This window comes from Anopheles stephensi, chromosome 3, assembly GCF_013141755.1.
Source record: "Anopheles stephensi strain Indian chromosome 3, UCI_ANSTEP_V1.0, whole genome shotgun sequence".
Taxonomy (NCBI): Eukaryota; Metazoa; Arthropoda; class Insecta; order Diptera; family Culicidae; genus Anopheles; species Anopheles stephensi.
Genome location: NC_050203.1, coordinates 65693371 through 65706216, shown reverse-complemented (window position 1 = coordinate 65706216; position 12846 = coordinate 65693371). Strand labels below are relative to the sequence as shown.

At 43.2% G+C, this 12846-nt stretch overlaps 1 protein-coding gene across 4 annotated transcripts in view; it reads right to left on the bottom strand.

Moving 5' to 3' along the window:
• Positions 1-1441: 1441 nt before the first annotated feature.
• Positions 1442-12846, bottom strand: part of LOC118511704 (ras-GEF domain-containing family member 1B-like) — a 37693-nt gene continuing 26288 nt past the window's right edge. For all 4 annotated transcript variants that reach the window (XM_036055120.1, XM_036055123.1, XM_036055122.1 and 1 more), the window contains 3 exons: positions 10868-11172; positions 10423-10586; positions 1442-2822 (listed from right to left, as the gene is read on the bottom strand). In XM_036055120.1, coding sequence (XP_035911013.1) covers positions 2752-2822; positions 10423-10586; positions 10868-11172 — 540 coding nt within the window. In that variant the 3' untranslated portion in view covers positions 1442-2751. The remainder of the gene's footprint in view (positions 2823-10422; positions 10587-10867; positions 11173-12846) is intronic.

The following is a 12846-nucleotide window of genomic DNA, read 5'->3' as shown; positions in this document are numbered from 1 at the left end:
ATGCCCGATTGCAAGCTGCTCGCTGTTGATTGTGTGCCCCTTATTTTCGGATTGGATAAATATGCTGATCTTTGCAATTGTCTGGGACGACAATCGGGTTGAAAAGAGGGTAATAGTGCTTTGTGTGTTTTGTTCGTGTTTGTTTGAGTAAAGTGGGCTGTAAAGCAAACGTGAATAGTATGGAAAAGCGTTATGTTTCAATTGGTATGAAATGGACAGGCTAGTTTTCAAACACCTGTAGCAGCTTATTTCAAGGCACTTGTGGAAAGGGATGACAATATTTGCCCTATTATTTCATATACCATGCATCAATTGGGGTGCTTTGGAGATGTTGAATTTATACATATCGATTGCATAAAGAGACGGATCATAGTACAACCATACTTAGCAGATGCTTGGAATCCTGAGTTTACAAGGGGTTCCAATGAGTATCTTCCTCTAAACTGAGTATGAGGTCCTGGGAGCATCGATAATTTAGAGGGCCTCAAACTCCGTAAATGAGGCCCTCCGCTGACCGAGGCAATAGCGGCGCCGGTCTTCATTGGGGTTCAAATCCCATCCAGACCGCCTCTCAAGTCACAGAAAGCCAGAAATGGCGGGCGGAGCCTTTAGAGGTGGTAGTTGTAAACTTTCCAACTGGCTTCTGACACTGGTCCAGTCAACAGTTATTGTACAAAACATCCTTCAAGATACTCTTGGTGTATATACAGCAACTTTAGGTTCTAGGTAATGAATTCAGATAAGCTTCTAGATAGTTGCCTTTACAATGAATTTGGATGCTAAGATTTAAGGCTTCTCAGATGTTTAACAACAATCGTAGCAATACAATAGTAGGAATAGTTCTGTATTTATTACAATCGACATTCTGAAGCTTCGTAAAGCATCAACACACCAAATGCCTCGTTCACGTCACTAAAGCACTCGACCTTCGATGAGGAAATGGTCACCCATGAAATATCGTCTGCTATGTGCAATGCATCCTCGTGATCATTACAGATACCTTCGAGTTTAGTGATGATCGATTCGAGAGATCGATGATAGAGAGAACATATTTGACTTGAAACGTAAGGATGACATCGTTTTCCAGAAGAAGTTACTGTCATCTTAGTAAAAGGCTTGTGATAAGTCAAATGGGACTAGTTTACCATGAACTGTCTTTCTCTTCAAAATTACTACTTTTTCCTTAAGTTAACTTAACTATAGCACTAAGCGCAGCCAGAACACCTTAAGGCATGTTAAAAACGACGTGCAGTTGTTGCTAAAAGCAACTTTAGAATAAAACAATATTTTATTTGATTAAAAGAAGAATATATGGAAAATAAAACCATTGCAGTTTGATTTTACAACTCTTGACTAACATTAAAAAAAATCGAATTTGTATACAAAAATCTGAAAAATGTATACCAAAAGGAAACATAATAACAATCCATTCATCGATTTCGGATTCTTCATACGCCCTCGCTGTCAGTAAATATCGCAGATTATGAATTGAATTTTCATTAAACTTACCATCGAATCCTTACTATGCTGACCGGCCAGCATGACCGTTGTGCCCATTAACAGTGAACACACATCCGGTGCACATAATTACGGATAATGCTGCCCAGTGGCCAGGAGTACCAATTAAACGATTTGTGGACTTACGGGTGAGTGTTTTTCGATAAAACGATAAATTTTCTTTAATCATTGCCATTTTTTTCCTGCTCATCTGCTTCATCGTCGTTGACATCGTTAGTCAACTGGTGTACAGTGCGAAACGCGACGCGACCCTTACCAACACTTCCGTGCCACTCATTGCACTTCGGAACTGCAGCTCTCGGTACGGTACCGATATAAATCGAACACGGCAGAACGATCGAAATGATAAAACCTGCTTTCTTCCAGCTGGACTGCTACAATAAACTATGTAATGATGGACTAAAAAAATAACAACTGCGAGTAAAATCAACGATCGTCGCGATTGGCCAGGGAAAGCGGGAGTGTGGCTATGTGGCAATGGAACACATTCTCTCCATCGCTTGCTGCTGTGCTGTTGCCCGTTCGATCGGGGATCGTTGTCGGATAACATATTTTTTCTCACACTCCCGAAGACAATCATCCGTTTCACTGGCTTGGAAATAACCGTTCATCCGTTTATCACTTTCCTTCTCGCTGTTCGATCTGTTCTACACTTTTTTATGTCCCCCAGTCTATCTCCCCTATGCCCGGGGATCTGCCACTGTATCTTTCGGTGCGATTCTTTTTCTTTTCTACACACTTCCGCTTCCGGAGCCTGGTTTTTTGCCCTCATCCAGGGAAAGATTTTGTTTTATGGGTAATTGGAAATAAAATTTTATTTCCCTTTGTGTGTTGGCTCGACCGCACGCTTCTTGGGCGCGATGAAAAACAGAAGGAAAGCTGGAGCGGAGCTCTAATAAACCTAACCTGATGTATGATACACTGAGAAATCATGCACGGCGGTGCTATGGCTACCCGGAGCCCGGGCACCTATAACGACGAGTTGTCCTCTTTTGTGCGGAAGTGAGTATTCGATGCAATTGCCGCACCAGTTGATGCACCCGATTTCCGAACCGTTTGCAATCGAATTTCAATCCACTTGCAGCGAATGGGTTTTCCGGTGGCACAATCATATTCGCTCGGCCGGCACACCAACACTGTAGCAGTTCGTACTCCTTCCCTGCTGGAACGTGTGGTCCATCGGTGTTGGAAGATGAGCAGCAGCACTAGCAGCACCAGCACCAGCAGCAAATGCTATGCAACGTCGTACAATTCCTTCTCGGCTGGTGTCGGTGCTTCACATTCGAACGATGCCAGCATAAGCTCTGTGGATGAGAGTCGGTGGGAGAAGGGCAGGAAATATTATTAATAAGCGAAGAAAAGTACATTTTTGCCGCTCCCTTAAGGCGATGACCACCCGTCGAGCGACCCTGGAGTGGCTGGACTGAAAGGAAGTAATTCAAATCGAAGCAGGATAGAACGGAAGAAGCCCGACAATGCACTCGGTGCACTTTAAGGCGCACCGAATGCCAAACATTGCAAGTGGCCGGTATGGTGACACCACTGGCCACTGCACTAGCTTCAACGGTTGCTCATAGTGGAACTGGAGTTCGCTAACAAAGTCGGGCATATTTCTTCCCGGAAATCGTTTGCTGACGAGTACGACGGACCGGCACAGGACGGTCAGCGTCATCGTCATTATTATCCACCTCGGTTCGGTGGGATCTCGTTCGCTCGGCGGGTGTCTTGGAATGGCATTTTTATTAACTGTTCCGAGCAGCATTGCTCGGAAAGCATTCTTTATCCCGAAAAACGCACCAGCCGGCAGCATCGCCCGGCACAGTGTTGGTCATTCTTTCAAAAGGATTGTAATGTTTCTTCCTCATCTCTGCCCGTTGGCAAACATCGTCCAGGCAGCTGCAGGACTTTTGCTCCTTTGTCGAAAAGCATTCTTTTCTCTGCCCAGTTTTTATCTCGGTTAATGTTAAATTAAATTAAGCTTGCGGTAAAGAAAGCTTGTACCCAAGTACGATGAGGGTTTTTTAGGAAGTGCACTGCATGTATGAGGGCAAGGAAATGAGTGCGAACGGAAAAACAAAAGTATGATCGACCATCTCGAACCTTGGGAAAAAGTTGCGAACGGACAGCAAAAACTCTCATCCGACGAATTGCATTTAACGTCCGGCGGTGCCGTCCGAGCGTCAAAGAATCAAACGCCGGTTGTCTTGACAGGCCGCAGAAAGCGGAAGACAGATAGGAAAGATTGATAGTTTTTGTCTGCATCTGCTGTCCGGCAGCGTCCAGGTTTGGCCGGTGTGGTATCTTTGTGCAGAGCATTTTTTTGTTGTCCTGCAGATTGAACGTAGATAAATGTGACAATATTGGAATGTAAAGTTGGAAAAGGAGGGGGAAAAACTGCAGTCCACGCACATCACAAAAAGGAAGTAGAAATCGGGTGGATGATGATGGTCGCCACCGTAAGGAAAAGTCCATTTATCAGATAATCAGAACTTCAAGCAATCAGGTTGCGGTTGACGGATCGGATCGGACTTTTCATCAGCCGGGTGCGGTTTTTACGAGGAACGATCCGATGGTCGGGATCAAAGTTGCGATAATACCAACTTTGATTAGTTTCGTTAGCTTTGCGGACTATTGAGCTGAATAGACTGGGAGGTATCGGTGCAGCAAATCATCGGAAGCAATCGCATGGTGCAGTTTTTCTCGTTATTGTTGTCTCTCTCTCTCTTTCCCTTGCAGTTCCACTTTATGCAGGAGATCTTGGAGCCGGCTATAACAGATCTCTTAAAGTTAAATAACTTGCCCATGTTATGTAAATTTGACGAATGGAATGGTAGTATCCATTAAATAAACAACAGCAATCGAGGAATTTGCCACACCAATTCAACATAAAAAGGGGTGACCTAGTACGAAATAAAGGTCCCTTCTTTAAAGGAGAGAGAGAGAGAGAGAGAGAGAGACATGAAGAATTGGTGTTGAAAGTGCATGCTTACGTCTGCTGATGATAATTTAATTCAGTACAGTTCCAGTCCCGAAACCCGGGACAAGATGGTAGTTTATTTCATTTCCCTTTTATAGCATTTTTATGGTTTATAGCTTTTTTTGGGGCGCGGCTTCTGTTTTGTTTGGTGTTTTCCATGAACACGCTGCCACTACCCTGTCTTCGTTGATTATTCTAGTTTTGATGTATCCTTTCCCTTTTTTTTAATTTCACGTCCGAACAGCTTTTTTCTTCTCTCTCGGGTGCATTTATTTAACTCGTTTTGTTCGGGGGAAAAAGTACACAGCACAAGGGCGAGAGTAGCGAAAGAGGTTCATCACAGATGATGCATATTGTCTGGGCCAAATTTGTTCGACGTTTTATTTTGGCGAACGTTCACCAACGTGTCCGCGATGCATTTTGTGATGCGTGTTTTGCATTTTTGCTTGCAGAGGTGTCCAAATACGAGATAGAGCGATAGAGAGAGCAGTTGGTCTGTTTTATTTTCATCACTGTCTGCAAGCAACCACGCTAATCAGATCTGCTGCGATTGGGGTCGGACCGTCGGGGCAATTGAAGCGTGTGGAATATAATATATTAAAGATTCTGTTTTAACCGGCAGGCCTTATTAACACGGCACACATGCAAATTAAACGTACCCAGAGTACAAATTTTCCACTGTACAGATTTTACGATGCCCCAGGAGCGTGTGCGGCAGGCAGCAAGAGCATTCGCAGCGCTCGGATCAATGCAGTTCAAAGAAATACTTGAACCCGTCTTGGCTGCTGATAGATGTTATTAACTATTTTGCATGGAATGTTATTCATCCCTGTGCTTGGCGCACAAATGGCACACGGTGGTTGGTAGAAGTAACGGGAAAGGAATGTGCCACTGCTCTCTTTCAGCCGGGCGTAGTAGACTTGCCTCGCTCACTGTGAGCGCCTTTCGAACGTCGGTGATAATGCGTTTACGGCTATTATTTAGCCGTTTTTGTGAAGTTTTTATTGGAATTCCAGCGAGCGTAGGGAAACTTTGTGTGCCGAGGTCACGCGGCTGTGGAAAAGTGCAGCAAGTGGAAAGGATTTGGCCGGAAGCAAGTTATTGAAGCCTTCGGTGAAAGTCTGCGGCGGAGAGGATGAGCCGTAAGCTTTCTTCGGGTGGCTATTGTATAGTTGTGCTGTACGGGCACCATAATCCGTGGCAGTTTTTCATGGCGAGAAAGTAGAAGCCGAGCGATGCTTAAAGTGTCGATGGCTTTTGTTGTGGTGGTGATGAACGTGCAGCAGCAGCTAGCAGAGCCGATAGCTCACAGATCGAGTAATTGAAGGGGCATGGATAATTCATGTTACGGAGAACCAACCGTTAGGGCTAGGGTAGGCCGGTTGTACAGCCAATAATAAATCTGATGAAAGAGATGTGGTCAAGGCCAAGTGTTGGATGATTTGCCGTTAGAGCAATATGTTTTCTTGGAAATCTTCTTCAGATTTAATTTTCACATGTTTTGTGGTAGACAGATACCTAGAAAATACTTAAAATGTTAAAGTAGTAGGGGTTGCTTCATAAAAATGTATTGTTAGGTGTTGCAGAAGCAAACCATAACCAGATTTAAGCAGCAGTATGTGTATGTGCGGCTCTTTAAAATAAATTAATGAGTCTCTTGTCCTACTCGAATGACGGAAGAGTTTTGTTTGTGCAGGCACAGCATGTATCTTGTATTGTTTATATCAAACTTTTCAATCAGTCCACTAGTCCTTTCAATTCCATCCGCAAAGGATTGCGGCAATTGATCCATGTCAACTAAAGAGATTTGCTTAACAATCTTTGTAACTATGATAGTTGATAGTGGCCAGTGTAGTTGGCAACTCGGGCTGCGATGATATTAGCTTATCACCAAGACGATTTGATTTAATGTCTGTAGCCTTTTTTAACATAGAAATAAATATTTTTATTGTCTACATTAGCCAAGATTACAGATGTCATCAACAAGATTCGTATCGATTTATGCAATGATTGATTAGTGTGATTCGTTCAAGCACAATTGGACCCGTCAAATATTGATTGTTGGTTTGTTGGCTCTTTTACATTTGTTGGGAGGCAAATATCTTGCATTGAAGTCTGCATTGTTCCGTTTTAACCGTGTCTCATATGGTATGCAATATAGGTCATCGGACTTCGGAGAATAGTTGAATTGGGCCAAACACTCTTGATCTCTATCTCTCGTTTGAGAAACACGTGATGCAAAATCAAATTATACGCAGCATTTTTTCAATTTGCACTGTAAGATTAAAATGAATAAAGTTAACATTGTAAAAGTTTACACATCTTTGCACATCCTTGCACCATGACCGTTCCGAAGAACCGTTTGCTAGGAATCGTTTCATATAAAAAACAATACCCTAAATCCTTTCTCCACCCCGTGTAACGCGTACCAGCGCCAGGGCCCTGCAAATATTTAACAATGGAACGGGAATTAAAATCCAATTCGGTTTCCGGGTAGCGGGGATCAAATTTCATTTCAAGCCCACCCATTTTAGGTCGACGTGCTTTCGCGAAAGGCTCAGCGGAAGGTTCGGAAGTGATATGCTTTCCGGCACTGACCGGTAAGCGATCGGATCGGGCTTTGGTCGATACGTGCGGTGCACATCTTCAAAATTCGCAAACGATCCCCGCTGGGCCGATTGGAGTGTGCTGCCATGCAACCATTCGATCCGGTGCGAATGTTTCTAAGCGATGGTATCGGCTTTTCCGTGCACGGTCACTGTCCAGTGACACCGTTCCGGTTCTGTTGGCAGTTCCCGTTGGGTGTTGCTAAGCTGCCAACGTTTGCCGTTGCTACTGAAAAATGCATATGCACCAGAACACACACAGGCTCGATGCAACTCTCTCTCTCTCTCTGTGTGTGTCTGCTTCAACTCGAAGGATCAACATTCGTTCGCTTGGTCACCGGGTTGAGGTATGAATGTGAGCAAGGTGTTAAATTCCCTTACGTTAAACACTGTGGGACGCTCGATGGTTGGCTAATGACACGTCCCATTGCAGCAAGAAACAACTACAGACAAACACCCGGCCAAAAGGGTGATATTTTCTTGCGCATTTTCACGATTTTCTCGCGCGCGTTGAACGAGAAAATCCACCCGTTAACTGCTCGTCCGTTCGTTCCCCATGGACATTTCCACGTTGTTTTGGTGGTTCCGAACGTTCCGAACTGTGTTGTGGGTCCCCGTGGGTAAGGTGGACTTATTCATGAGCTTAGGTAAATATGTGCCGGATGTGGCGCAGTTTGGTGTGGAAGTAGTGTTTTTTTTTTGCGAAACGGCAGTATCTTTTATCACATGCCCAGTTCGTGGGGTTTTCTGCCTCTGTATTGGGTAACTTTTTTATCAATGCCGTCCTGTCTTGCTAGCGAAAGAAATACAGTGTTCCAGTTTTTGGGGTGATGTTGAATCTAAACGAATTTTAGTTCCACTTCCCGAACACGATTGCTCCCGTCGGTCGGTGGTGCATTACTATGGGACCATTTTTTTATTGCACTTTTTACAGCACAAATAGCGGCGAGAGAGGAAACACATTGGCAAAGGCCAACGGCAACAACAAAAAAAAAGTCTGTCCTAGTAAAAGGAAAACCACATTGGCTGTTTTGGACAAGAAAAAATAATAAAATGCACATTGCTCTGGGGAGGCTTGCCTTGCGGTTTTGCTGTACATGCCAATTTCGGTGCCGAAACCGTGCCCGGGACGATATACAAACATACACCGGGTTTGGGGTTTGTCGTTGGACGCTGGACCCGATGCTGGACGGCGCAAACATCATCGATAAATGCATACGAATTGATAAAATATGTGTTTCGGGCACAATCCGGATGGCAACGACAGGCGAAATTGAACACCCTCGGATGCACCGATTATTTGTCGTGGCAGTCGGGAATGGGAGAATCGTTTCCTATCGTTTGTCGTTTCTTTTCCGAGCTTTGGCTCATGTTTGGAGCACTTTTTTTTACCCCCCTCCGTGTGTTTGCTACGCTCTAAGCTGCTTGCGTGTTGGTTTTAAGCTTCGATTTTTAAGCTGCATCACCAGATTAAGAAGAAGCATTGCGTGTGTGTATGTGGTCACATTCAATTTGTATGCGCACTAAATGGTCGCTTTTCCGAGTGGTTTGTCGTGTCGTGATAGAGAGCAGGGTTTTTGGTGATTTATGTTTTTGCTTTATAGCCATTTTCCCCGCAGCTAGCAAACATCGTGTTAGGGGAAGCTTTTTTTTGGGATATGATCGAACGACGGGTTTTTTTCCTTTGCTTCTCGCGCTCATAAAATATGCTCCTGTCCGCAGCGGTGCGTTTAGGGGATGAACGCAATAAACACTGACAGCTAATAGCTTGTTTGTTCGAGGGTGGCTTTCCCGTTGAAGTGACGGTAAAGTGTTTGAAGATCAAACAAACGATTAAAAAGCAGTTGTTTAGGAGATGAAAGAGTTGAATGATGAGCATTCTTTCGGGTTCATAAAATATGTTGCATTCGGATCGAGCGTAAGCGGACTTAGCTTACTTTGATTGTCGAGCGATGCGTTTTAAAATGTTGAAATATTTGAAAACTAGTTTGGACTTTTTTTGTGTGAAGAGAGCAGGTTTCCTTTCTAGGTAAGGCATGATAATGTATTTCCAAATGGCAGTTGAACTATATGGAGGCGCCAGGTGGTTTGTTATTTGGTAAAATATTAGCGCCATTAGTTACCAGTCAGTTATGCTGGTAATTGATGCATAAAAAGGCTAGATATTTCTTTAAAAAAAATTCTTCTGGTCTTCTTCTTGGTGAAATATCATCGAAAGGTTTTGGTATGTCATTTCTGGATTTTCAATTATTTGATTAAAGTAATTTTGGTTTGATTTTGTAATTTTCGTCACTCAGAGCCATGATTTTTCATCTGCAGTTAACATTTGCTTTCAAATAATCAGCACAGTGTGAATGTTTTATCCTGCAAAGAGATCAGCAACAAAAAAACGAGCTGCATTGCCTTACTGGTGGAGACGCCTGGTGTTTTGTAATATTCGATTCATCTTGAATGTGTTAAACTTTGTTGAATTAAGAATTGTATGCAATTTTTGATTTGTTTGAATTACGAAGAAATTTAATTGAACATGTCATAAATAATATCCCTCCGGGTCTGCTTAAAAAATATATCTACATTCTATACGCAATTATGCCTCTTATGGAGACGCCTGGTGCTTTGTAGGGTTTAATTGTTCCTGTACATGTTTCGTTTTGTTTAATTAAAAGTTTTATTCTATTTGTGCGTTGCTTGAAATATTAAAAACAATAAACGTTCAAGCTCATCCCGCTGGGTCCACTACAAAATAACGCTACCTTTTCGTATGCAATTATGCCCGTGATGGAGCTGCCTGGTGTGCCACTCATTACGACGGTAACGTGAAATTCATTTAAACAAACATGAAAGCACGCAAACCGTATAGAAACGTTGATTGAATTATGCTTGATTGATCGTTAACGCAATCGTTGTTCGATCAACCTGTCGCTCAGTATTATATTGCCATAAACGAGTTTTTCTCTGCTATCACTCCATTTAAAACCACATGCGACACGTTACTGATGCAACCGGAAGCCATCAAGGTTCAATTACATGTAAATATAGGGGAGTGTGTGTACACAGTGAAAAGAAAATCTAAAAGGTACATTGCTGCTCATGAAGTGAAACTGACATTTTCTGACATTAGGTACTGTCCATGGTATTAATTTACAAAAATAGCACACATACACACTGCTGCTACCACATGAGCATCCGGTACTTGTTCGTGTTTCGTTTTCTTCCCAACTTTCATGGCTCTGGTCTGTCAAAAGCCAAACAAACTGGAAGGATGGGATGTAGAACAAATAAAGAGGTCCAAGGGACAAACAAATAAACACAGCTGCTCACCTGTTTCGTTGAGAAGCTTGCAGCTCTGCATGAACTGGCAGAGTGTCGCGTACTGTCCAACATCCGGTAGCGTTTGATTGACCTGAATCATGTGCCTGGTAAAAGCTCCGACGATGGCCGCCAATCGATCGAACGCTGTCATGTTTATGTGACCATTCGGCAGTCTGTCGTCCGATGTCCGAGGGCGTGTAAAAAGGTGTGTGTTGAGGGAGAGAGAGAAAAAAAAGAGACGGAGATGGAGTAGAGCAACGAACGCATAAGATAAATAGCACAATGGTAAACAGTTCCGTACCAATCCCACGATGATGATGATGCGAACATGAATGTGAGTAATTTCGACAGTCGTACAGCTATTTGTAGCACACCCGTGCCATGGAATTGGCAATGGTCTGTGACAAGCTCGTTTGTGGGATTTTGATATTGACAGGTGTGCGTGTGAGCTTACCTTACGCAGCAGTCCTCTCGTGCCTTCAGTGCAAGCTTGATGATGTCGACAAAAACCGGAATCACGACCCATTCGTTGGACGTTGATCTGGTCACCCCGCTGCCGGTCGAGACCGTTGCTGAGCTGGCCGATGTCGATGGTTTGGGTGATCCGTTCGCTAACGTCGGTTGCAGTACAGAGCGGCGCCCATCAGTGTTTCCGTTTCCGTGCTGCTCCGTCTGTTTGCTCCAGAGGCTACCGCAACCCTCGGCATGACGCTGCATGCAGTCAAGCTGTTGGCTCGTTGTCGATGACAATTTGCTCCACTGTTACGGCCCATAAGTAGGAGCGCAAAACAAACGCAAAACAATGGAAAAGAAGATAAGTGAGAGTAGTGAGGCAACACGAAAAAAACGTTAAAACTATGCATTAAGACGAACGAAGAGGCTGACGTCAGTGGCCATCATTGGCAAACCCCACGCTGGACGAGGGCCCCGATCAGGGCGTGGCGTTGATGGAAGAAAATGAAACTAATTTGTCCCGGTTAATTGAAACTTGTCAGGCGATGCTGCCAACGAAAGGGGCTTTGGAGGTTATCGAGAGCATTCTGTTTTCGAACAGCAGCTTGCCCATCGTCGTTGTCGTCGTCGATTCCACCATAGTTGATAGTGGTTAAAAGCGTGAGAGCTTTCGAGCGCCACACACCCTGTTTGGTGGCTGTGGTGGACAGTTTAAGTGTCACCCTTGACGTGTAACATAGCGTTGGCGGGAGTTTTGTTTTTACTAGCCATCGGGGATGAAGGTTTGTGTGTGTGTGTGTGTGTGTGTGTGTTTTTTGCTGTATTCCTTCCATTTTATTGATAGTGATTTTAAATGGATCATGAAAATGGGTGGGACGCTATTTTCAGCACGTTTCAATGTAATGAACTCTGACGGAAAAGGTTATTACAAAAAAATACGCTCAAATAACATCAAAAGTTGCAACTAAGTGGCGAAAAAAACCAGTCGGGATAGAGCACAAAATGGGTGAACATTAATTTATGTGAAAAAAGTTACCAAAGCTACAATCTAGCATCTGAAAATGGGGTATACGACTATGAGTTGTAGAGAAAATGAAAGCCTTGATACATTGTATGACAAAGAAGTACAATGTTGATAAAAGAGGTTTGAGACGATTCAATTTACAATCAACTAGTGATACAAAATCCGTAATATAGGACATATTTGAATCCATTTTGGCATGCGGGTTAATTTATTGACAAAAAGAATGTTTTTGGAAAGGAAAGGAAATCGCTAATATATAACCGTTCCAAAAGCGACCAACAGGCTTTGTTAAAAATGTTTCATTTATTTTCATGGATTAATTTTTAAGGTTCATAAAAACGCTCAATCTGATATTGGGAAAATAAAATAAATCGGTTGAATTGTAAACGGAAAGCGTTTGTGATTACGGCGATGATTGCAGTTTATGGGGAACTCTGTTTTGTTTTTTTCATCGAATTGCATCTCCATTTGTTCAATTAAAATAATGGAAACCATAATAAAAGTGGTTTGCTGTTAGCCGTGTTCCAACATCGCTAGCCATTGAATGCATTGTCTAAACCAGATGCAACAGAATGCTCCGACACATTTAGACTAAGCGCTGAGCAGCACTTAAAACAAATGTCAAAAAAGCATTAAATGCCGTTCGACAATTGCTAGCAAACGATGCCTCTGCAACACAAAGTTTCAAACTACCCAATAGAGTTGTTTTAGCATTATTGGATTTCCTTCACCTCCTCCTGAGCCGCTTGCATATTGTGGCATGATGCTGTTTCTTTGATGACCGCAACGAAATAGCTATCGCTGCGGCTGCCTAACCAATAGATCAGCAGTACGCTGCATTCGGGCTTGTGCATATTGGGTTTACATATATGTATGCGCGCCTGTTTGTGTGTGTGTGCGGAAATTGTGTGTACTTTTTTATTTGTTGATTGGTTTTCGAGGGATTCCGGAAAAAC